This window comes from Globicephala melas, chromosome 2 (assembly GCF_963455315.2).
Source record: "Globicephala melas chromosome 2, mGloMel1.2, whole genome shotgun sequence".
Lineage (NCBI taxonomy): Eukaryota > Metazoa > Chordata > Mammalia > Artiodactyla > Delphinidae > Globicephala > Globicephala melas.
This window is the reverse complement of record NC_083315.2, coordinates 177,031,107-177,056,348: the sequence shown is the minus strand read 5'-3', so window position 1 is coordinate 177,056,348 and position 25,242 is coordinate 177,031,107. Positions and strand designations below refer to the sequence as shown.

The following is a 25,242-nucleotide window of genomic DNA, read 5'->3' as shown; positions in this document are numbered from 1 at the left end:
CACACACGATTTGTCCTGTGACTGGCCCACGTCACTCAGCATGTCCCTCCATGATGCAGCCTGTGTCAGGACCCCTTCGTTTTCAGGCTGGGTCATCGTCACCACATGGACTGATGAGCAGTCTCAGCGCATGTGAACTGTGCTGCTAGGAACATGGCAGGGGGGCGGGCGGGAGGAATATCTCTTGGAGACCCCGCTTTCAGTTCCTTCAGGATACTCGCCCGGACGTGGGACTGCTGGGTCTGGGGGCAGCTCTATCCACTGTTTTACACAGAAGATGCACCATTTTACATTCCCACCAACAGTGCACAAGGCTTGGCTTTAACTTCTGATTAAAAACCTCTGCTAAAGGACTTCCCTGGCGGTCCAGTGGTTAAGACTCCACTCCTCCAATGCAGGGGACATTGGTTCCGTTCCTGGTCGGGGAACTAAGATCCCACATGCCACATGGGGCGGCCAAGAAGAGAAAAACAAAAACAAACAAATGAAAACCTTTGCTAAGAGGGACTCTTCCTCAACAGGGCTCCCCAACCCTAAGAGGAAAGCAAGGCTGTCTCACCCAACTGCTCCAGGCCCACCAAGAGCGCGGGGGGCCCCACAGCAGGACCTCACCCCCTCCCTTGCTCGCCCCCCTCAGGACGGAAGCGACAGGGCCAGTCACAAGCAAAGACATCTGAGGAGGGGACTGTCCCCGCCTGGGCCCGCCTGCCGCGGGGGGAGGCTCTGCGTGCTCTGGCAGGGCAGCGACCTTCCCGCATGGCCTGCGGAGGGCAGCTCTTGGCCGCCCTGTGGACAGAATGGACAGAGCACAGGGCCAAGGGCAGCGGGAGGACCGGCGGTGGGTGGGGGCTCCTTCCTGAAGTAGCGCCAAGACACCCCTCGCTCCACACGCAGCGCCCACGGTATCCCCTCGCCGTCTCCGTCCACCTCTGTTTCCGCTCCGCTCCCCGCGACAGCTGCTCAGCTCGCACTTGGCTCCTGCGCCGAGCCCGTCTGCGTCTGCCGTCCAGCTGGGCGATCCGGAGCGTCCTGTCCCCGCTCCACGGGTGCAGGGCCGTGCTGTGGCTGACGCTTCCTGCTGACCGTCACTGTCGGACCTGGATGCCGGCGTCTGCTCGCATCCAGAGCGGGCACGACGAGGGCTCTGGGCTCCGCCCCGGTGCCTGTGCCTCCGCCCTCTGGAGAATCTGAGGGCTGGGCCTGTCCTGGGCTCCCCTGCAGCGGGCCCGACCCGGTGGTCCTGGGCCCCCATGTCCTCCTTCTCCTGGGCCTCCCCCCAGGTCTCTGGCCACTCCTCGTCTTGCTGGCTTCAGAAGGAGGCAGGAGTGCCCCTCTGCATGCCAACCACCATCTTTGCCACCTTGGCTCTTCTTGACATTTTCACTCTAAAATTAAAAGTTCCAGCCCAACGCGTAGTCCTTTCCGAAACACGGCCCGTTCCCTCCTGACTGCCCAGGGGCCGATCCCAGGCCCCCCGCCCCGGGCTCTACCTATCTCCTGGAAGCCCCTCAGCCTGCTCGCCACCCGAGCAGCCCCCCAGGAGGACCCTGCCCTGTCCTGTGGCCGCCAGCCGGTGTGGAGGCGCCTTGCAGAAAGAGCCCAGTGACTGGCTCTGTCCAGCCTCCGGGAAGGCCCTAGAGACGTCCTGCACTCCCAGCCCCAGGCCCAGCACTTGGGGCCCGGCCCCGCCCTGCTGACTGGCGCCCCAACATCAGGGAGCTCCGTATCCCCCCTCGTCCCACCTCACCCCCCTCTCACTGATGGTGCTCAGGTGGGAAGTGTCTGTCCCAGATCACCGCGCATCCCCTTAAGCAGGGCTGAGTTCCACAGGGATGGGACCAGGTCCGGGGCCTAGGACGGCACCTGGTGCACCCAGGTCCTCGGAGGAAGGGGGCCAGATGCGCCCAACGTAGTGGCTCCCCCAGCTCCTCGAGACACAAACTCTGCCCGAGACGGGAAACGTGGACGTTACTGCAAGCAGACTCAGAGACGGGACAATAGATGCGGGAAAGGAGCCGCGATGCCGACAGAAGACAAAGGACTAATGTCCCAAGTACAAAGGCGCCTACAGAGGAGCAGCAGAAAGACAATCAACCCACAGAAATGCGGGCGACGGCGCAGAGGCGACTCACAGGCGTGCAGACCCGTAACCCACGCCGCCCTGGGGCTCCAGAGCCTTCCGGGGCCCGCAGGTCGCCGCCCGCCGCCTGCCGCCATGGCTTTTATGAGGAAAAGCTCAAGCTCCACAGAAAGTTGCAGCAAGAGCTCAGCAAACACCCCCCCGCCACCAGCCAGGGACCCCGCCCCGTGGGCACCTAGGCTTTGGGGGCGACCGGGCTGAGAGCGAGCTGGGGCATCAGGACGCTAAGCGAGGGGCCGTCGCCCGCGGCGCCCCGTCCTCCCTGCTGTCGGCGGCCTGCCTGGCTGGTCTCCTCGGATCTGGAACCGTCCCTGGCCCTCCTCCCTAAAACCTCTCCCACTGTAGTAAAGCGTGTACGATGTAAAATCGACCATTTCAACCGTGCTCAAGCACACACACCACCAGCGGCATTCAGCACTGGCGACGTTGAGCAAGCGTCCCCTCTAACTCCAGGACCGCGACATCAGCCCACAGGGGCCCCGCCCGGCCTGACGTTCGGTACGAGGGGCTCACACGTGTGGCTCCTCTGAGGGGCGCCACGTCCTGGGTTCACCCACCCGGTAGGTGTCGGGACAGCACTGGGCCCTCCGGGCAGCCGCCCTGAACACGCGTGTGCAAGCGTGAATGCAGCCCCTGTTCCTCTTCTTCTGAAAGAGTGATGTGCTGGCCACGTGGCGACGTGGCCGGGCCTTTAGAGGGGCTGCAGACCGCTGCCCAGAGTGGCCGCCCCACCACAGTCCCGCCAGCAGCACTCAGCTTGGGCGCAGGGCGACCACACGGGCCACGAGGGGCTGGCTGGGCCCAGACCCCAGCACAGCGTGCAGCCCGCGACGCACAAGGAGAGCGCCCCCCGGGCTTCCCAGGGCCGGGCTGGCCCTCCGAGGAGGACGCTGACTCTCCCGTTTTTCTCCCGGCACCCAGGACGTTAGCGGTTAAACCGGGGCCACGTGCGGGCCTGCCTCTGTGGCCCCACATGCGCTGGGTGTTCTGTGGGAGGGAGAACTAAGGGGCCTTCTGTCTCCAGGAGCTGACCCTGTCTGCACAGTCCTGCATCTGCCCCGGTGGGAGCGGGGGCCCTGCGGCGGCAGGTGGCCACGCGGCCCCCACGCCCGGCCTGCCCCCCTGGGACGGGCCGGCCCACACACGGCACCCTGGGGGCTCAGGCTCCAGGCCCACGCAGCTTGGTCACGGCAGGGCCGCAGGGTGAGACTGGGGCACCTGGAGGCCTGGAGGGTTCTCAGGGGCAGAGCCTGCTGGGGGCCAAGGGCTCCAGTTGCACCCGCATCCCGAGCACTGGTCACCTTCCTCCGGCAGGCTGAGGCGGCTGCCAGCTCTCGCTGGCCCAGCTCAGCTTTCTCTGCTGATCGAGCCTTATCTGGACATGGCTGCTTCCTGCTAATCAGGAGAGAAGGTCAGAGGTGCCTTCTCAGCTTCCCTGCCAGCCGTGTGGGGCTGGGATGGCCCTGCAGGAAGCAAGGGACAGTCAGGCACCCCAACACCAAGGCCGGGACCCCTGGAAGGGGTCACTGTGAGCCCACCTTCCTGCCCCAGCAGAAGCTAACCTGCGACGGGGGCCAGGGCACGGGTAGGAGGGGGCAGAAGAGCCAGTCCCTCCAAGGGAGTGGTGGGTGTTGCGTCAGAGGCCAGCATGGCCACACGCTGGACAAGCCGGCCGGTGGGTGGGCCGGGCTGAGCACGGGTACCCGGTAGAGGCCACATGGGCCCAGGCGCCTGCAGAGAGCACCCTGTGTCCACAGCAGGGAGGGCCGCCCCAAGGGGGCTGGGCAGACAACACTGGGACACACGCATAACCTCAACACAGGGCCCAGGACCCAGAGAGCTCCAGCCAGCCGGCCACAAGGCTGTTACACGTGAGAGCCGTCAGCCATCCCAGGACCCGGGCCTGGCCATCAAAACCTCCTTCCTTGGGCCTTCTGGGCCTCTGTGCCCCGCCTGAGTGACCAGAGGCCCTGGGCACGCGGGTACACCTCACTAGCCACTGGAGGGGAGCCCCGCACTGTCCTGGTCGCGAGGGAGACGGGGTCCCCAGGCGGGAAAGAGCCCCTGCCCAGCACTCTCCTGCGGGGGGGGCCCTTCCTCGGCCAGGCCAGCACAGGGAAGCTGGGTGCAGAGGACGGCGCAGGCCACAAGCACCTTGGTTGGGCCGCATGCCCTCCTGCACAGCCTGCCGGCTGGACCGCACCACAGGGGACTTCAGGGACCAAGCAGTGGCCCCGCTCAGCCTTGCTCCAGGCGGGAAGCTGTGGTCCAGGTGACTCACAGCCGGGACAACAAGGGCCCAGCTGGCCGCAAGCCCTGCGGTCTGCCTGGACAGAGTGAAGGCGATGGCCTTCCTCCTGCTTCTTTGCCAAAATCTACCCAACTCCTGCCCCACTCCCAACTTCCCATGGGGCGGGGGGGGAGGGGGGAGGGCACACTCGGGGGTGGCCCTGGAAGGAGGCGGCCCGTTCCCCGGCTCCTTTAACATTCAGCTTTCCCCAGGGCTCAGAGAAACCACCCTGGCCTCGCCCCAGCCCGGCCTGTCCAGGCGCATCCCCAGGCCACACCAGCAAGCAGCCAGCGCCTTCTCTCTGGGGACCCCGAGTCCCCAGGCTCCCTCCAGGCAGCACAGTCCAGGGACAGGCGCCCACGAGGGCTGGCGGAGCGAGGCCCACGGTGACGGGAGAGCACCTGGGCCGCGTGCGCTGACAAGCAGGGCCGCCGTGGGACACCGTGCCGGGGCAGCCTCTGGTGGCCCCGCAGTGGGCAGGCTCACGGAAGGGAAAGAGCACGCCCCGCTGGGTGCGGAGTGCGGCCGTCTGGGGGAGTTCAGGGCCGCCAGGTTGTCAGACAACGGGGTGTCGAGAGAGCCAGAGCAGTCAGGGCGGGCGAGGTGGGACGTGCGCCTCTGGTGTCTCACAGCAGGTGGTCTACAAGGACCCGACAAGCTCCAGGTCCCAGGCTGTGGGCACGCTCCACTGCAGGCCCACTGCCCACAGGCACCGGGTCTGGGGAGGGCACGGAGGGCAGCAGCCACATGCACCCTGGAAGCGTCTGTGAGGGGAGCAGAGTGTGTCCTGCCCCAGGTGCCCCTGAAAACACTGGGGGCACAGCGGGGGCTACAGGCTATTGTTTCCCCCAAATCCATATGTTGAAGCCCTAAGCCCCACTGTGATGCTATCAGGAGGAGGGACTTCTGGGAGGTGATGAGGTCAGGAGGGTGGAGCCCTCGTGAATGGGGTTAGTGCCCTTGTAAAAGGGACCCCAGGGAGCTCCCTCACCCCTTCCCCCAGTGAGGACACAGGGAGACACCATCTATGAACCAGGACGCAGCCCCCACCAGACACCGGACCTGCTGGCACCGAGACTTTGGACTTCCAGCCCTCGGAACTGTGAGAACTAAATGCTGTTCAAGCTGCAGGCCTGTGGCACTTTGCTACCCGCCTGAGCTGACAGCAGGGATGGGGCTTGAGCCTTCTCGGAGGACTTCTGCTCTGCCCCAGACAGGGCACGTCTAGGGCTGAACTTCTCACTTAGCAATCGAGACCCGCTCCTCGGCAGGGGGCCACAGGGGCTGCTGTTCAGCAGGAGACTGAGCCCTTAGCACCTGCGCCCAGGGGCTGGAGCCCCCAGGAGGAACCCTGGACGCCAGACCAAGACCTCCACCCGCACCTCCTCCAGTTTGCGCCACGTGGCTCCCTGCAGAGGCGCCTCCCCCGGGAAGCCCGGGAGGCCCTGGGGGCTGAGCAATCCCACCATCTGAGGGCCGGGTGCAGTGCCCACCGGGCTTCACCACGGCCGCTGCGGCCAGGAGAGGGTCGGCACAGCCAGGGCTTCTGTTCAGGGGCTCCTGTGCGCCCCGGGGGGCTGCCCACGTGGCCCAACCACGGAGCTGAGGGTAGCCCCTCATGGTCAGAGCTGGCACTGGACGCTGCTGGGCGCGGCTCTCGCCAGGAAGGGCGACTGGAGACAGAGGAGGGGAAGCAGGACATCCGACCAGACCCCAGATGAGAATTCCTCCAAAACGAGCTGGGCAGACACTGAGTCCCAAGGAGGATGAAGTAAAAATGTGATAATAAACACACCCAGACGTGCCAAATCCAAAGAAAAACACTTCCTAGCAACCAGAGAACACACGCCGCCCACAGGGGAACCACTGGCAGGCTCACCGCACTCGTCAAAACCACCAGAGGCCAGGGGACACAGCCCCAGCGGCCCCTCCGTCCCCGGGATGCGAGGACCGAGCGGGCGCCTGGGCGGAGCGGAAGGCGCGTGGAAGCGGGCCCCCTTGTGAGCAGGCGTCTGGAACCGGGGGGGGGGGGGGCGGGAGAGGGGTGCAGAGCCCACTCGGCAAGGCCCTCACTTGCCTGCGAGGGAAGGAGGGACGCTGGTTTCCCGTCAATGCTGGGAATTCTCACTTTTCAAGCACACGATAAAGGAACTTGAAAACAGATTTCCTGGAGGGGGTAATAAAGAAAACTCAATCAATCTTCACCAATTTCCAAGGAATAAGTGACCAAAAATAGCAGAGGAAGAGCAAAACAAAGAAAGAATGATAACAGAAAGGAGCAGCAGGCTGACGTCACGGACTGGGCGGGCACGCAGCACCCGACGGGGCATAAAGCGGGATCCGGGTGACGGTGACAGAGGTGATGAAAGGGCTAGTCACCAAGAGGCTGAGCCACGCGGCCCTGCCCCCCATCCCCGGGGAGGGAGGAATGCTGCAGGTCCCAGCTGGGGGGCTGGCCGGGCAAGTCACGGAGGCCAGCACAGGACGCGCCTCAGCTGGGACGGATGCCCCAGCCAGCGGAATCCCAGGAACCCCACGTCCCTCTTCCTCCCACGGACACAGCCTGCAGGCACCCCACCTCACCGGGGCCTCGTCCTGTCTCCAGGAGGCCCCACGCTCGGACCTCCTGTCGGACCGCCGCCCATCTTCCGGCCCACGTCCTCTAGCGCTGGACCCACTGTGGGTCACCCCAGGCCAGCCCCCAGCCTAGCACCCCATCTCCCTCCCTCTGGTCCCTCCTGGGGCACCCAGTTCACCAATATTCTCCACCTGAGATGCTGGACACAGCCCCGGAGAACCCCTGGCACCACCTGGCCACCCAGGTCTGCGACACGGACGTCTGGCCCCCAACCTTCCCGGGCCACCCTCCTCCCTGGACAAACACCTCACATCCCCCTCCGCCCCACCTCGCTCCATTGCTCGCTCTGCTGAGAAACAGGGGTGACCTGAGGAGAGCTGCTTCTCACAGCAGCCAACACACGGCCATTCCTCCCGGTACCCCCCCATCGCGGCACCCCCCCCCCGAGTCCCCCCAGCTACTGCTGCTCCCTCCTCTCCAAAGCAGGCTCCAGACAGGGTCCGTGCTCACCACACACCTCAATCCCAGCAGCTGGCCCTCCTGGAAACGCTGGGTCTTGGGCCCTGGCTGTCTGCTGCCCCGGAGCCCCAGGTCCCTCTTCTCAGCCACACCACTGCCCTCCGTCTGGGCAGGCACTGGCCACACCAGGGCTGTCACCAGGCGAGGGGTAGGGTCACACTGAGGTCGGGCCGGCGATCAGACACACCAGCCCCCCAGGCTCGGCCACTCCCCACCACGGGCACAGCGGTCACCCCTGGGGGCCCCCGCTTCCCTGGTGGGAAGCCACCACTGCGTCTGCTCAGGTGGGTCCTGCCTCATGGCCTGTCCTCCACAGAGAGGCCCGAGACCCCAAGACACAAGGGGGCGGGGCTGGTGCCGGCTGGAGCCTCCCCCCACCGGGTGTGGGTACGGACGCAGGGGTTCACCCTGAGTTCCCTCTTCCAACAGCAGAGGTCCCAGCCCCGCTCGGTGGAGAACAAGGTCTCCTCCCTGAGACAGGCACCAGGTGCACCTGCTCTGAGGTAATGCAGCCGCCGTGGACCCACAGGCTTGCTCTCAGTGAGGGCGTCCCCAGGGGACGCTGCAGGGGTCCCTGCTGTGCCCACACAGAGGGCCGCCTGGACCACGCCCAGCCATCGCGAGAAGCACGCTGAGTGGTCACAGGCTCTGAGGAGACCAGAAGGCTCCTGCCACTTGCCCCGCCCCACGCTGGTGCCTCCAGGGGGTGCTCAGGCCCCCAGGCCCCGATGCACTGCACCACAGAGGCTGAGCCTGGGGGCCAAGCACCCTAGACTCCCCCAGAGCTCCTGGAGGCCCGGGGTCCCCTCCCCAACCACGTCCGGTCCCCAGGACCTCCAGCAAATCTCAAACGTCGATGGAAATGCCAAGTCAGGCACGCGGGCGTGAGAGGCAACGCGAGGGTCTGGTCGGGGCCACGCGGGGAGGGGCTGCAGCCCGCCAGCCGTGCCCAGGGCCCCTACAAAGCACAGGCGCTCCTCCCCGGAGGCCTCTGCCCATCACCTGGCTCCACGGCCTTCTCCTTCACAAAGCAGCGCACAGCAGCGCCACGGCCGCCCGCCTGGGGAAGGGGGCGCGGGTCAGCCTCGAGAGGCCTCCTGGGGGCGGCCCACAGCCGGCTGAGCTAGCTCGGGAGGAAACAGCTGTGTAACATCCTAGCTTCACCTGAGTTAACTCCACAGCAGGGGGAGGAAATTCAACTAGAGCCCTGGACATCTGTAATGCTCTACTGCTATGAGTTTCCCAATTTCCCTCCCGCAAGGCTCTGGGTCCGGGTGAACCTGACACCCTTTCTGTCTAGGTCAGTAACATGCAAAAATGGGGCTACCAGGCTGCATGTCTCACTGAGAAAGGTTCTCATCTTCACTCTACTCTTAAAGGGAACTGGAAAGACCCCCGAGTAGGAGGGGATCCCCAAGGAACTCTCCTCTAAACGGTCTGACCAGACACGTCTTTTTATTCCTAACACAAACAGCTTAACTGGAAATCCCACTTACACTGTTGCCCACTGTGCCCTCCTTTAAAGGAGCTGGTTTTCAGCAGGAAGGCGCTGGGCTGGGGCCTGCGCAGCCGCCCCCTCCCGTCCCACGGCCCACGCACACTGCCCCAGAAACCTTCTCTGCAGAAGGACAGCAGCGCTAGGGCCTACCTTGGGTACAGAGCATGTGCGGATGGGAGGCCCCAGCTTTCCAGCGGCCGTCCCCGAGCAGCTGCTGTAGCAGCTGCCCCCTCCCCGAGGCCTCTGTCCGCTGAGTCAGGCCCAAGGCTCTGGGGGAGGGCGGCTTTTCTACCAGGCGTTGTCCCCTTTTCTCCAGGAGGCAGATGTGAAAGGGGACAGAGGTGTGGCGTTCTCTCCGCGGGTCGGGAGAGGCCTGGCTGCACAAGGCCTCCCTACAGACTCGCTCCTCCCGCTGGGGAGGTGGGGTGTCCCCATCTGTGCCGCGCTTCTCCCCTAGAACGACCTCCACCATCGCCACAAAGCTGGCGTGACACCGAGACTGTGGGTGACCCCAGCACGGCCCGAGGGGCTCAGGTGCAGTGGTCCTATCTCCGACCCCGTCACTAATACTAATAAACAAACGTCTGAAGCCTTCGATGACCTGCCAGAGGCAAGCCCACAGGCAGGTGTTGGCGAGCTGCGGCTGGGGGGGGTGGGGGGAGACATAAGAGCCCCCCCCACCGCCCAAACCCTGACGGTCAAGGTCCCGTGTCCCCTGCGGGGACCTGCAGCGGGGCACCCCCATCAGCTCTGCCTCGGCCGCTTTGGCACAAACCCAGGACAACGGTCTGCAGGGCAAGCACAGGGCCGTGCTCACAGCGTGACCAGCCGAGGGCCCGAGGGCCGAGTGGCTGGTGGGGGAGCCGGGTCCCTGTGCCACTCGGCATCTGCGTACAGCCCACCACCCGCCTGGCCCCAGGGGCGGTCCTTGGTTGGCCCTGATGGACCCAGACGTGTGCCTCTCCTGCGGCCTCAGGCCGTTGCCGCCGGACTCTCAGCCTGTCCCATGCCCCCTCCTCTGGGAAGCCCTCATTCTGAGTGGGGCCCCATGCCCCCCCCAGCTGGCAGCGCAGTCTCGCCCCATTCTCACCGCTCTCCCGGGGGTGGGCGCCCGGCGCTGCATCGACAATCACAGCGTTTGGAAACATGCTCCACACGCAGCTCGTCTCCTGCCACAGCCGGGCCGGCCCGGGGCACGCAGTTCGCGGTGTGGTGACTGTCACTCTCCATTAACTTGTCAAAGCGTGACAACTCTTAAGTCACGCTGCAACCAGTTAAAGCAGAGAGTCCGGAGCCCGAGCGGGAATAAGCAAGAGACAGCGTGCTCCTGTTGGGGTGGGGGCAAGCACAGCGGGGGCACAGACGGGGGGTACCCCAGAGGGACCCTGACCGGGAGCCGGCAGCAGTGTCCTGGCCATGGGCTTGGTCACAGGAGCCCAGAACCCAGGACAGGTCTGTGCAGCCAAAGCTCACCCTGCCCTCACTGCCTGGCGCATGCAGCCTGGACGGGTAGGGCGGGAGGGCCCTGGGCCACCACAGAGCGTGGAATGGCCACGCACCCTCCACTCCCTCCCGTGACCTGCCACGGGGCACCTCCGGGTGGCTGTACCCAGCTGGCCCCTTGGCGGAGCTCAAAGAAGGAACCGAGGGGGCGCCCAGGGCAGCACCCCAGGACACTCGCCCCAGCACGACACCTGTCTGAGGCACTTTCGGGCGCCTTGGAGATGCACCGTGTCTGCTCCCAGACAACAGGGACCAGCCTTGTGTGAGTCACGACACCCCCGAGCAGGGGGAGCCCCCACCTGGGTTCAGAAGCAGGGATGTGGGTGCTGGTTGCCAGGGGCCCTAGGGTGGTGACAATGTCCTCCGAGGCCTGAGGACACCTCCACAGAGCCAGCCCTCACACGGCGGCACCTGAAGCCCCACATGCAAACTGTGCCGGAAAGCCTCATCCCATCCTGTCTGCATCTAAAAGTAGGAAGATCCTGACTGGCCGTGATCCGATAAAAGATGACCCACCATCACTGCCGCGAGGTCGGCTGCAGGACTGGAAAACGAGGCTCCGGTTAAGGGAAAGATGCCAGTGTCCCAGCTGTCAAGGGTCCAAGGCTCCTCACTAAGGGTCTCCCAATGGGGACGCAGGCCCTACAGAGTAAAGTGGGCAAAGACGAGGGAGCCCAGCGCCAACTGGAGGAACACGCAGCCCGTGCAGGTGATGCGGGGCAGAGGCGGTCGGAACCCAGGCCGCCGAAGGCCACAGCCACATCTGACCAGAGGGCAGTGCCTCCGAGGGCCAACTCCCCGCCAACAGGGTTCCACCTTCAAGGGGGCAGAGACGCCCAAGCCCACGCTGCTCTCCTCGGGACTCACGGTGTGTGTAGGGCTGCACGTCCTGGCAGGGGGCGGAGGGAATCGCCCCACGGACAGTGGAAACGGAGCCAGCTGATGGCCAGGACGGGAGACAGGAGAGGTGCTTCTCTTCCTGCCAAGGGCAAGACCCGGTGTGTCTGCCCGAGGAGGAGAGGCCGGGCCAGGCTCCTCGTGATACCTCCCAGCCGCTCCACTCTGTCCTGACCACTGTGGGGCGGGGGTCCTCACTGCTGGTGGACCTGAGCCCCCCGTGCGGACACTGCTCGTCCCCGTCCCTCTGCCATCCCTCCCCATCCTCTCCTGCCATCCGGACAAAGGTGCCCTGTGGCCAGGCCACCAGGAGCGTCCCTTCTCAGAACGGTAGCTGGATGCTGCCCCGCACCAGGGAGGCGTCGTGGTCTGGCTGGGGAGATGAGGAAAGGCTGGTGGGGGCGGCGGGGCCCGGCTGGCTGCCTCGCGTCTGGCAGGAAGAAGGACAGACGCGCCCGGTCCGCAGCACCTCCCACCACCTCGTGGCTGCAGAAGCGCCCCCAGGGCCCGTTCTGGCCCATCCATGCAGAAGACCCCAGATCTCGGCCTTGACCTCCAATGGGAAGAGCTACCAGGCCAGCAGAGCTGGGCGCTGCGTGTCCGCTGCTGCTGAGAAGGGGCTCCTGGAGAACGCACACGTCTCACCCCGGAAAGCACAGAGCACAGAGCGCTGCCTTCTCCGGGGCGGGCGGGGGCCCCGCGGGCTGGAGACACTCAGGAGTAGGAAGTGCTTTACTAGAAATTCCGCTCTTCAGGACAGGGCTGTCCTCACATGCATCACAGCCCTCTGCAGAGTCCTAGAAATTCCGTTCTTCAGGACGGGCTGTCCTCACATGCATCACAGCCCTCTGCAGAGTCCTCCCTGGCTGAGGACACATCGTGGCAACGCACCTCCAGGGCCGGGGGGAACTCGGCTTCCGCGTACGCTCACCCGTCTGCAGAGTCCTCCCTGGCTGAGGACACACCCGAGGCAACGCACCTCCAGGGCCGGAGGGAACTCAGCTTCCGCGTACGCTCACCCGTCTGCAGAGTCCTCCCTGGCTGAGGACACATCGTGGCAACGCACCTCCAGGGCCGGGGGAACTCCGCTTCCGCGTACGCTCACCTGCTATTTTTAGGGCTTCTTTCAGGGCCACTGTCTAACAGCCACAAGAGCGGCCAGGCGCAGGCGGCAGGGGGGAGCCAGCAGCTCCCACACTCACCGCCCGGCGCATCCTGCAGCCCAAAATACCCAGCAGCAGCGGGAATGACAACTGCGAGCCAGTTCCCACCGAGACCGGAAGCTGAGGGGCCCGGTCTGGAGCGTCCGATGAGACTCGGTCATACTGGCAGGAGGACACACGGGACTGGTGGGGCCTGGGTGGGACAGCAGCGCCAGGCCGCTCAGCGTCAGGGCTGCCCCGTCCTGCCATTCCCTGCGTGCCTGCCCCTGAGCACCCCCATCTCTGTGATGGGTCACTCTGGCCACACCAAGTGATGCTCGGGCCCCTGAAGGACCCTGAAGACCCAACCATGATGCCTCCACGTGCCCGTCATTGCTCCTGACTGCAGAGCAACTCTCTGGAACAGTCCCCCAGCCCCACCCACCTGCTCCCAGACGCCCTTCGTCATCCGACCCTCCTGGGGCGGGATGCTGGGCTTGCTGGGGAGAGGGAGAGGGGAGCTTGTTTTGGAGCCCAGATCCCGGGAAGAGAGGGACAGGCAGCGGGGCGACTGAGGGGCCCCACCTGGTTGATGGGTCACTAAGCATCACATGAGATGACACCTGCCCCCCGTGGCCAATTCCTTCCGCATGAAAGCCAACTCGGGAAGACGATACGTTTACAGCACTGCGCCCACGGAGGGCTACTGCCCACCTCGACACCTGCCGGAGGAGCAGGCCACCGCCCAGGTGTGCACCGGGGCTGGGCACTGCCCGGCACAGGGCGGTCAGGGGGCGCTGAATGGAGCCACGCTGACTCCAGCAAGGGGCCAGGCCTCCCCCAGAGATGCTCAGCCCGCAGGCCTGGATAGCTGGGGTCAGGTGCCTCAGTCTCTCCCTCGACGCGGCTCGCAGCGCTCAGAAGCTGCCGAGTCCGAGCCCACGCTCAACCCCGCTGCTGCCCTCCCCGCCCCGCCTCCCCCGCCCACACGTCCAACCAGAGCTCCGCCCCCAACAGATTGGTGACTCCCCAGACCTCCAAACGAAGCCCAGGGTCCTGAACACGGCATCCTGTTCAACCACAGGCACGCGCCAAGTGCCACTCTGTGCCCGCTCTGCCCACGGTGGGGGACGGCCGATCCCGCCTGCCCCGCACACCCTCCTGCAGGCCGGGGTGCAGGGGGACGCGGACGCGCCTCTGCAGAAAAGAGGGCTGAGAACTGGCCGCTGAAACAGGGACGAGCAGAGACTGCCCGGTGGCCGGTTTCAGTGACATCAGAGGGAAGGGCTGCCAGAGGGCCGGTGTGTTCCGGGGGCGAGCAGACAGACAGGAGGAGATGACTACTGCAGAGAAAGTGCCTGAGAACTTCCCGGAACCAATGAAAATCACCACCCCACAGAGGCAAAAAGGCCAATGACCCCAACTCAGGCACAGCAGAGAGGCGACTGCAGAGCCACTAGGGAGAAAGGACAGACCTTCCAACCAATCACAGCTGACTGGCACTGACCTCTCAACAGCAGAACTGAGAGCCAAGTCGGGGGAGATGCTGCCCGGGACCCCACAACCGGGAGGACACCCTCCAGGACGAGGGTAAACGTTTTCAGATACACTGAAAGAACAGTTAGTTATCTGCAGATCCTCACCGAAGAAAACCCTGAAGACGCATTTTCCGACACAAGGAGAAAAATGATTCCGAGTCCAGAGATACAAAAAGAATAAAGAAAAGAAAGTGGTGAGGTCTTCCCTGGTGGCGCAGTGGTTGAGAGTCCGCCTGCCGATGCAGGGGACACGGGTTTATGCCCCGGTCCGGAAAGATCCCACATGCCGTGGAGCGGCTGTGCCGATGAGCCATGGCCGCTGAGCCTGCGCGTCCGGAACCTGCACTCCGCAACGGGAGAGGCCACAACAGTGAGAGGCCCGCGTACCGCAAAAAAAAAAAAAAAAAAAAAAAAAGAAAGTGGTGAGAGTTTTGAGGTTAATCAAGTATTAACAATATAAAAAAAAAATATATAAAGTAATAATAACCTCACATGGGCTAAAAAAGAAGACAGTTAAAATACTCTAACAAAAGCATGTATACGTGAAAGTGCTGGGTCAGAATAATGTGCTCTAAGGTCCCGGTGTTGTTCAGGAAGAGAATTTACAACTAACTTTAAATTGTAACAGCAAGTACGCAATTTACAATTTATATGGTAACCAGTGAAGAAGTAGTAGTGACAAGTTTCAAACTAATAGAAAGGGAAATAGAATAAGAAAAAAAAAACGCAAAATAAGATATGACAGAAAAGAGAAAGAAATGTAAAAAATGTAGGACAATAATAAGCACAAAAATAAAATGGTAGACCTGAGCCCAAATATCAGTAATTTAGATAAAGGACGACAGACTGAATGTCCTATAGTTAGAAAATAAAGACTGTCAGATCGAATGAAAACGAAATCTAGATCGTGCCAAACAACCAAAGATATGTGTAACCTGTAAAGATACAGGAAAGTTTAAAGAAACAAGGTGGGCAAAGATATGACAGGCAAATATACCCAAAAGAAAGCTCAGAGAGCTACACTGTTACCAAATCTTTGCTCTGATGAAAAGCACTGTCAGGTCAGGAGTGAGACACGCTGACCAGTTCAAACACCGGGAGGGATTGCGATTCTAAACAGGATGTACCTAATGACAGAACTCCAGGAGAAACAGACAAAGCCAAGCATGACCTAAAGGAACAGGTATCAAACATGACACTGCCAAGTGCCAAACACATGACCCTTTTCAGGACAGACAGAACGTGTATGAACACTGACTTCAAACAGGGCCACAGAGTAAGTTCCAAAGCATCGTAAGGACCTGGTGTCATACTGACCACCCTCTGTGACAACAACATAACTAAGTTAGAAATGAACAATAGGAAAAAAGAGAAGAAATGAATTCGGCAATGGAAAAGCAACTAAGGAAAAAACCATACGTTTGGATATTAAGAAACTTTGAAATATCCCATCATGCCAAAGAGAGAATAATGGAAATTTTTAAAAAGATTTTTAAACTGAAAGATTTTATATATAAAAGCTTGTGAAACGCAGCCAAAGCATTACTTATTTTGTATTTATAAAATCTTATGTGAAAGGAAAGGAGAAAAAATAATGAGCTATTTAAAGAAATTAGAGCATCCAAAAAATTAATTAATTAATTTAAAAAGGGCTTCCCTGATGGTGCAGTGGTTAAGAATCCGCCTGCCAATGCAGGGGACACGGGTTCAAGCCCTGGTCTGGGAAGATCCTACATGCCACGGAGCAACTAAGCCCGTGTGCCACAGCTACTGAGCCTGTGCTCTAGAGCCCGAGAGCCACAACTGCTGAGCTCACATGCCACAACTACTGAAGCCCACGTGCCTAGAGCCCATGCTCCACAACAAGAGAAGCTACCACAATGAGAAGCCCATGCGCCACAACGAAGAGTAGCCCCTGCTCGCCGCAACTAGAGAAGGCCCGTGCACAGCAACAAACACCCAACACAGCCAATAAATAAATAAATCAGAACAGGAACATAAAAATAAAAATAAAGAGCATAAGCGGAAAGAAATAAAGATACGAATATTCATTTTTTAAAAAAATGATGAACCCTTGGTGAGATAGATCGGAGTGTGGATGTCCACGTGCAGAAACAGTCAACACCAGGAATTAAAAAGGGACAGCTCTAAAGGTCCTGCAGACACACAAAAAAAAGAATATTACGAACAACTTTTTGCCAAAAACTTGAAAATCTGGACGAAATGGACAAATTCCCAGAAAACTATATTTCCGAAACTAACTTAAAGTGGGGGTGTGTGTGTCCTACAATCATTAAAGAAATGGAGCCAGGAGTTACACTTGCCCCAAAGCAACTTCAAGCTCAGGTGTTGTACTGGTGATTTCTCCCACACATTCAAGGAACAAACAATTCCTGTTTCACACAAACAATACCATGCAACAGCTCTTTCTGCAGGATATCTTGGCACCAAAATCTGATAAGGGCAGTAGATGAGCAGGAGATTACAGACCCGAGACAGAGATGCAAAAGTCCTAAGCAAAATCTTAATCTCAGTCTACCCATGTACAGGAAGGGGAACACGGCATGACCACGCTGGTATTCTTCCAAGAGTGAAAGGTTACTTTAATGCTAGAAAATCCATTGACGTAATTTACTGCATCAGTCGTTAAAGGAGAAGCACCATGTCAGGCTCTTGATTATACCCAACACCCACGCACAACAAGTGCAGAGCGAGACCCCAAGGAGAAACTATCGTGCAGCCACCAGAATGGCTGGAATTGAAAAGATGGTAACGTGCACAGAACGTGCACAGAACGGCTGGCGGCCATGCAAGGTGGTGCCACCACTTCGGAAAGCCCGCAGTGTCTTCAGAGTTGACACACCCCCGCCTCCCCTGCGACCAGCCATCCTGAAGAGAAGAGCAAACGCGGCCCAAGCCCTCACCCTGGATGGCCACAGTGGCTCTGAACACATCAGCTCCAAAGGAAATGACCCCAACACCCACCGGCAGGAGCAGGTTCAAACCACGTGCGGATGCCACCAACGTGGAGAGGGAGCCGCGGGGCTGCCGTGCGCGATGCCCGGGGCACCTGGCCGGTGGGGGAGCCTGGCCCCGAGCGCTCGACACTCATCCGCGGGTGACGGAGACATCCCCGTCCTGCGGGCAGTGGCGGACCCGGGCACGCGGCTGCCAAAGCTCACGCTTCCAGCTGAAGGCCCTTCCGCGAGTGTGAGCTCACCCTCTGTGGCCGGCAGAGGGCGCCAACAGGAGGATGTGGAGAAATGTGAACGCGCAGTAAGCCTGTGGAAAGATGTCCGACCCCGCGAAATTAATCCATAAGCCTCCACAGGAAGGAAAATTAAGGGGCAAGTGCAAGGGTCCAAAATGCCCCAGACCCCGCTGAAGCTGCGGGCGGCGGGGGAGGAGGCTGCTTTGGGAACCCCAGCAGAGGGGCAGGGATAGGAAGACGCCAGGGCCGGGGGTCACTGGGAAGGGGTGCTGTCCACTCCCTCGAGGAAACGCACGAAACCGAGCCTGCCTCTGTCACAGCCCCGTGGGCCTGGCACCAGCTGCTGGGAAGAGCAGAGAGCTCTCCCGCCACCACCAGGAAGGAAAGACCACAAGACAAGACCAAGGCCAACGCCGGGTGCACCTCAGGAGGCATCACAGACCTCGAAAAGACAGAGGAGGGTGGTGCCAACACACTGCCGAAAAAGGGTTACCAGTCCCTAAAACGCTGCTGAGACTCAAGTGGGGGGAAGAAAAAGGAGAAAAAATTGGCGAAAGAGATGAACAGGAATTTCGCTGATGAGGAAGCACAAACGGCCCACATCAGTAATCAGAGAAATTCAAATTAAAACCACAATACCATTTCACACCCACCAGATTGGCAACAACTGAAAGTCAGGCAGTGCTGGCAAGAAGGCAGAGCAGTGGGGATGCGGGGGGGTTGGGAGGGGTGGGGGGTGGGGAGGCCGGAGCTGGCATAACCGCTCTGGGAAGGCTCCTGGTGGTGACGCCCAGCACACGCCCCCCAAGCCCTACTGCCTGCGGCAGAGGGCCAGTGCGAGAATGCCCGCCCACGGGGTGCATTCATAACTGGCCCAAAGCTGTGGACAGCCACAGGTGCCCCCACAAAGCAGAGACACGTGCTGCTGTCTTACAGGGAACACCACGCCGCAGGCACAGACAGCAGCTCGATGCCGCTCAGAAACTTAGAGACCGGGCAAGAGGAGACGTGCAAACGGACAGAGTGGAATCCCTTCTACATAAAGTCTCCGAGCGAGCGGAACGAAGAACAGCCTATCCAAGGAGGCCTGCTCGGGGGTCCAAGCGGGGGGGCCCGGGTGCTGCGGGGAGGGCCGCGCCGGGGCGCAGAGGGGCTGTTCTGTGCATCCGACCCCTGAGCTCTGCGCCTGCCCACCCCGACGGCTGCTCAGCCCCACGCCTACAGAGCAACCCGCCAGGCCCCGCCCCCCGCCCCCCACCCAGGCAGAGCCGGGGACCCCCAGCACCTAGCGCTGCACGGCCCCGCCCCCGCCCTCCCCATACACCCACCAGAGTGGGCTTCCTACACCAGCTCCGCGGGGGGCCGACTGGGCCCCTCGACCACGCAACCCCTGCCCACCTGCCACCTCCCTCACCTCCCTCTGGTCAAAACTTCGGTGGTCTTTCGGGGCACCCCAGGAAGCTGCTGAAGAGGTGCAGGAAGGGGGGCAAGCATGCCCTCAGGGAGCGCCGTGAGGCGGCAGCCAGCAGGGGGGAGGGGTGACGACGCAGGGGTGACAGACAGGAGAAGCATGGTGGGGAAGGTCCAGGATGACCTTTGGCTGTGGCGCCCGACACTGGGCCAAATGCCAAGACGGGAAGTTGGAGGGGGTGGGAGGCCAGGCCTGGGGAGGTGCCCCTGAGACTTCCCAAACAAGAGGCAAGCAGGTGGGTCTCCCTCGGACACCACAACCTCCCAAGGCCCCACACAGGTCTGGGAGCACCCATCTTTTCACTCGGCACAGCCAATGCCCTGAGCCACCAGCCTTGTGCTCGGGAGGGCAACCCTGGCACCCGGCGCCCTTTGCGTCCCCAACACCTGGCTCGCACACCTGTTGAAGGAGCTGTGGCAGAGCACACCCCCCTCGGTACACACTGGCCACTTCCTCTGGTCCCGCCAGGGGATCTCCCCAGGGAGAGCTTTTCCCTGCCACCCCCCTGCAGCCCTAGTGGCCTGGTGTCCATTCCAGAACCAGGCCCTGGTGTGAGTTTGTCTCTCTTCCCCCTCAGCCTGGGAGCTTCCTCAGCAGGGACCACTGAATCAGGAAGAAACCCGCAGAGCTTCAAGCTGGCAGGAGGAGCAGGGAAGCGACAGGCCTGAGTAGAGTCGGGATGGCCATGGCGCTGTCCCGTGGGTGAGCCTCGTCCAGCTGTACCGCTGGGGACAGGGCAGTTCCCCCCAAGTGGAAAGGGCAGCATCTTTTGCGATGGCAAAATTAACAGTATGATGTAAGGAGCAGTGTTTATGTACAAGGAAGTCCCTAAATTACACAGCATAGTGCAAACAGGCAAGGGGCAGATACCCCCCGCCAGCAGGACGGGGGGTACGGCCAGACCCTCAAAGGACGAAGGATGAAGCAATAAAATTGTGGTCCCAGGTCCCAGATCTGTGTGTCCTCTGGACACTGCGTGCCCTGAGTGACTGCCAGGCCACTCAGGCTTGACAGTGTGGCTGGACGCAAAAGGAAAGCTACGGTACCCGGTGGAGAGAGGAGACACCCTGAGTCGACTCCGCCGTCACCGCATCGGTAGGCAGGTGCAACGATGCCGGTTGGGAGCCGACCAGGTGTGCGCCTCAGAGAGCCTCGGGGGACCGCGGGGCCTGAGAAACCCGGGGCCACTTCCTCCGCTGCACGGGACCAGGACCTCAGGGACCATGCACGCGTCAGGGGTGGTCCGCACGGAAGGCGCGTGCCCGAGGTGGGGCGCAAAGGCGACGGCCCGGGGTGTGGGTCCCGAGTGGGGATCCCAGAGTGAACGGTTCCGGGTGGACTGTCCCGGGTGGGGGCCCCGGGTGCAGGTCCGGGGTGGCCGGTCCCGCGTGCAGGCCTCGGGTGGGGACCCAGGCGCGAGGTCCCCTGTGGCCGGTCCCGGGTGGCCGGCAGGTGCGCGCGGGAACAAAGCGGCAGGCGGGCGGCGGCGTACCTGGGCACGCAGCTGGGGCTGGAGCCGTCCACCTCCCAGGTGGCGAACAGGTTCATGGGCACCGGCGTGTTGAGCGCGGCGGGCGCGCCGGCCAGGCCCAGGCGGCCCCGCTCGGCCATGGCGCCGGCCCCGCCGCTCCCTCGGCGGCCTGGGCTGCGGCCGGGCCGCGGACGCGCGGCGGGCGGGCGGGCGGGCCGGGCGCGCGGAGGGCGGCGGCGCGGTCACATGGCTGCAGGGCGGCGGGGACAGCCGGGCGGGCGTCGGACAAGCCCGCGGGCGGCGACCAGGCTGCGGCCGCCCCGCCCCGCCCGCGCGCGCCCCCACCGTGCTCCCCCTCCCCCGACCGCGCCGCCGCCGCTGATTGGCTGGGCGGGCGCGCGCTCGCCGCTTCGGGCCCAATCACGGCCTGCGGAGGGCTCACCGGAAGTGAGATGCGCGCGCCCCCCCTCGAGCCGGCGCCCCCGGAGGCGCCCCAGCCCGCGGCCCGCGGGAGCGCGCGTCCGCGCCTGCGCACAGGCCCCGCCCAGAGCGCCGCGCCCCGCCCCCCGGGAGAGGCAGGGAGGGGCCAGAGAGACCTCAGGGTCCGCCGGTGGCCCTGTGCCCCGCGAGCCCCCCAGGAGCACTTATTGTCCCCCTGTATCCCCCGGGCCTCTGCGCGTCCCCGACCCCCCAGTCCTACGCCTCCTCAGAATCTCCCCGCCCCCCCGCGCACTCCGCGTGTCCCCTGGCGCCCTCCAGTCCCATGCCGGCCCCCGGGTCCTCCGCACCGACTCCTAGACCACCGGGCCCCCGCGCCTCTCGTGTCCCCCGGAGGCTTGCCCACGCTGCGAACTCTCTTTGTCCCCCCACCGTCTCTTTGTACCCTCCCCCCGCGCCGACTCCCTTGGCGGATCGCCCGGGTGGGGCGTGAAGCAGGAGGACCAGGGTCGCGGGTGGCACAGACCCATCAGCCCCCCCCCGCAAGGAGTTCCTCCGTGCGGGCGCACTGGGGCTCCACACAGGCTCAGTGTGCAGATTGGTCCTCCATAAATCCCCTCTGGCGTGTCCTCTTTCTGCCTGAGCCTCCTTATTATCCAGCAATGCCCTTTCTGCGGTTTTTACACATGACAGTGGAGAACAAATGTCTGGGGGCAGGGGTGGCTCCTGGCCATGGGGCTCACAGTGAACTTGGGGATCCAGGCAAGTAGGGGGCGATGACCAGAGCTACCCTTTGGGCCCATGGGGCAGGGAAGGTCAGAAAAGGCCCTAGAAAAGAACATCTAGTTTGGGGGGCCCAAGGAGGGGTCCCCTCCCCCCATCCTTTTGGCGGTGGTTCTGATCAGTCACCAGATCCTGCTGCTGAGATTTAGGAGAAGCTTTTCTGGCATCTCTTCTGTTTCTTTGTAGCCACAGTATTCACAGTTGCTTTTCTCTCTAGTTGCTGTCTGTGTCTTGTTGTCTACTGAAAGAAGCCCAGCCCAAGCAAACGGACTTTCTTCCCTCACCCTTGGGGTTTACCATCCAGCGCCCCATTAGCTCTTTCTCCTGCAGAGGAGCCCATGCTGGCTCCTTCCTTTGTAAGAGCTCAGCCTCCAGCGCTGACTCCCTATCTGGAGCTGCAAACAGCTGTGGCTGCTTAAAGCCAGGGTGGCATTTTGGAGAGAACAAGAGAATCTGTGTTTCCCACATGTTCCTGCGCCTTTGGGGTGGTACAGCTGAAAGCCACGCGGGGCTGTCTGTCCTCAGCCAGCTGACTGGGTATTGTCTTACATCGCTGCTCCTGCCAGGCAGAGTGCCTGTGGGTCTCATACCTCTGAGATGGGGGGAGGGAGGTGTCCGGAGAACGGGCACCAGCCCCCTGTGAGGAGAGGGGCCCAGTGACCTCGGCGTTTGGCTTGCTGCGGTGCTGGATGGCGAGAGGTGCGGTGGCGTCAGATGAATGGGCCACCTGACACTTTGTGTCTGTGTGTGCTGGCATCTCACCCAGGAGAGGAGTATACCTGGGGGTCAAGTGAGGAGATGTGGGGTGACTAAGCCGTACACAAGGGGGCTTGACACCAGCTGCCTGTACAGTAGAGTTGTGCCCCTCCTCGGTCCCAGGGACCACTGTGAACCCTTCATGGACTGGACAGCCCTGTTCCATCCCCAAGTCACAGACGAGGAAACTGAGGCACCCAAGGGTATGCAGCCCCTAAGGGGAGGGGCCCGGGTGTGGGCTCACACAGTCTGGTCCAGAGCTGTCCCGATAAGCACGACGGAGGAAATGCTTAAATCTTTCTGCGAGGCAGGGAGGCAGAAACTGGAAACAGGCTGTGTGCTCTGTACCTGTGACTCTGTTTTTATTTGTTCCTTTTTTAAGGTAGGACCATGTGGACACCACAATGTTAGTGGTGGTGAGATGGAGTGGACAGGTATCACTTTGTGATCAGAGTCACCTTTTTGGCCAGAACCTCTTCCATGCATTGTCACCCTCTGTGTTTGAAAATGACTCTGGACTGTGTGTCCCAGGATGAGTGCCCTGAAAGCTGGGAGGATGCCCCTCCAAGTGGTACAGTGTGACACATGCTCCCCACACACACACCCCGCAAATGTTTGGAGGACATCTGTTCTTTCTGATGGCTGTTTCTTTAGAACAGGAACTTGGTTAAAGAGGACCCTCTCTGGACAACTGGTGTGGCATGGGTGGGGATGAAGCTGGCGGAGAGGGTTTGTCTAGAGCAGAGGTCCCTGGAGGGCGCCCTGAAATCCTTTGCTAAGGACCTGATAGTGTGCCACCTGCCTGCCAAGTTTTTCAAACGCATTAAGGCCTCGGCTTTCCAAACGGGGCGGTAGGACTGCCGCTGTGTTGAAGCCCCCCGACTCCCGGTAGATAGGACGAGGTGGAGGCTGGCAGCTCCTTCCCTGCGATCCCACCCATCGTCACTGGGGGGCCCTGCGCCTTCAAGTCCGGGCTCTCGCTTTTCTACTGGGGCGCTCTGGATCTCCGGCCCTTTGGAAACTCATTCGTCTGTTCAGCCTGAGTTAAATCCCCCCAGGCGTGGGAGGCAATGCAGCACCAGGCAGGGCGGCCCCTGACTGCAAGAAGCTCCCCTCCGGGTGCGGACACCGCGGGGCTCCCTCCGGCAGGAGCCTCGGTGCGCGTCTTCCCGCGCCTGGAGCGCAGCGGGCTGGGGCGCGCCAAGTCGGCGGAGGCTGGTGTGCTCCTCCGCCCTGTGGCCTTTGGAGTGGCTGCAGCCGGTCAGGTGAGTGGCCAAGGCCTCCTGCAGGGCGCAGACACCCGTTCAGCTGGGTGGTTCCAGCCTGCTCCAGCCCGCAGCTTGGCGGCATCTTCTCTTCCTAGGGCGGTGCTGCGGGAGAGGCGCAGGGGCGGGGCAAGACTCTGGCCTGCCCACGCTCCTGGCAGAAACCCCTGGATGTGACCTATGTCCCATCCACTCCTGTGGGTGGAAGATGTGGTGTGGCTGAGGCACCATCACTGAAGTAGGGATGGGAACTCTTCACAGAAGCCACAGCAGACGACAAAGAGTGGCCCGGGAGGCAGTCCTCTTACAGGGAAAGAACAGCTGTGACCTCCCAGGGCAGGGCAGGTGTGCTGGGAATGCTGTGAGCCCGAAGTCTGTGTCTGAGATGCTCCGGGAAGCTGCAACAGGATTGCGGGCATCTGGCACCAGAGCCTCAGGGGTGGGTGGGCTCAGCTTGAGGGCAGCACCAACACTCCTTCTGTTGATATCCAACACAGGGTTAGAGATTCAGACACTTAGGATGCCTGCCTGTCTCATTCACCTGTCCACCCCGGCTGAGCTTCGTAAGCCAGGATGGCATTCAGCATCTGTCTCCCTGGGATGCCCTCTAAGTGGCTGGCATGGAGCAGGTGCCCCACTGATCCCTACCATTGACTGACTGTGAAAGAGGCTGGAAATTCCATCAGGAGCTGCCCAGTGAAAACGTCTCAGGTGACCCTTACAGAGCTGAGTGGAAAGGTTCAGACATTTGTTCACTTCATAAATGATCATCAGGCTAGTTTCCAACCCTAGGGACACAGGAAAGAAAAAGCAGAACCTGGTTCTTACCCCCATGGAGCGTACATTCTCCCAGGGAGAGAATATGAACAGGTCAACCAACACACAAAAACATTGTACTTTCCGATAACGGGTGTTTGGACTGAGAGAGCGTGGGCAGGGAGGTGACGTGGGGCTGAGGATGGAAGGACAGTGAGGTGCCAGTGGGGGAGGGCAGTGCCGGCCTGGGAGCTCCCTAGAATCCTGTCTGCTGGGCTCAGGCTCTGCAGGGCTGGAGCGTCCCCAAGAGTTTAGGGCAGGCCTGCCCTCAGCCGGCTGAGTGTTACTGAATAACAGAGAACAGAGACTGAGGACCACGGGCAAAGGCACAGCGGAGTGTTTACAGAGGGGCCAACGGCATGTCGTCCAGTGCGCTGGGGGCACAGAACAGAGTACAGGGAAAGGAGCCACAAGCCAACCATCCGGAGAGGTCTGCGCAGGGGCACATCTCGGCGGCCTTTTCTACGCATACCCATACTTCTTCAAAAAATCTGGGTGGAAGTACAAGTACTGTATTTTTTTTACCTAACAGCAAACTATGAGCATTTTGCTGTATCCTTGAATGTTTTTCTAGAGTGCGGTTTTCAACGGCCTTTTGCTATTCTGTGATGTGGATATGGCACAATCTGTTTACCCAGATGTCCCTTTGCGGGCATTTAGACCAGCATCATATATGTGGTAAAGTGTTAGTGGCATCCCATTAAAAGGGTCAGTTAGTCCTTAAAACGTTAGTAAGGGCTAATGTTTTAGTGGGAGGAAGGAAGAGGTTATACCGTCATTATGAATAGAATTTGGTTATATCCTGAGAAAATGCAAGAGAAGAACGTGGAAGAGTGCTGTAACTAAGCAGAAGTAAGAATGTTACAGGTTGTAAGACGCAAAGGGACGGTCCACCCCTGAAACAGCAAACAATAAGACAAAGTACC

At 61.6% G+C, this 25,242-nt stretch overlaps 1 protein-coding gene across 11 annotated transcripts in view; it reads right to left on the bottom strand.

The window, feature by feature from the left end:
- PACS2 (phosphofurin acidic cluster sorting protein 2) overlaps positions 1 to 20,427 on the bottom strand; it is a 60,240-nt gene extending 39,813 nt beyond the window's left edge. For 10 of the 11 annotated variants that reach the window (XM_060291340.2, XM_060291342.2, XM_030883150.3 and 7 more), the window contains exon 1: positions 20,280 to 20,427. In XM_060291340.2, the coding sequence (XP_060147323.1) occupies positions 20,280 to 20,398 (119 nt within the window). In that variant the 5' untranslated portion in view covers positions 20,399 to 20,427. The remainder of the gene's footprint in view (positions 1 to 20,279) is intronic. The other variant, XM_060291362.1, reaches the window with a different exon arrangement.
- Between the last annotated feature and the right edge of the window lie 4,815 nt (positions 20,428 to 25,242).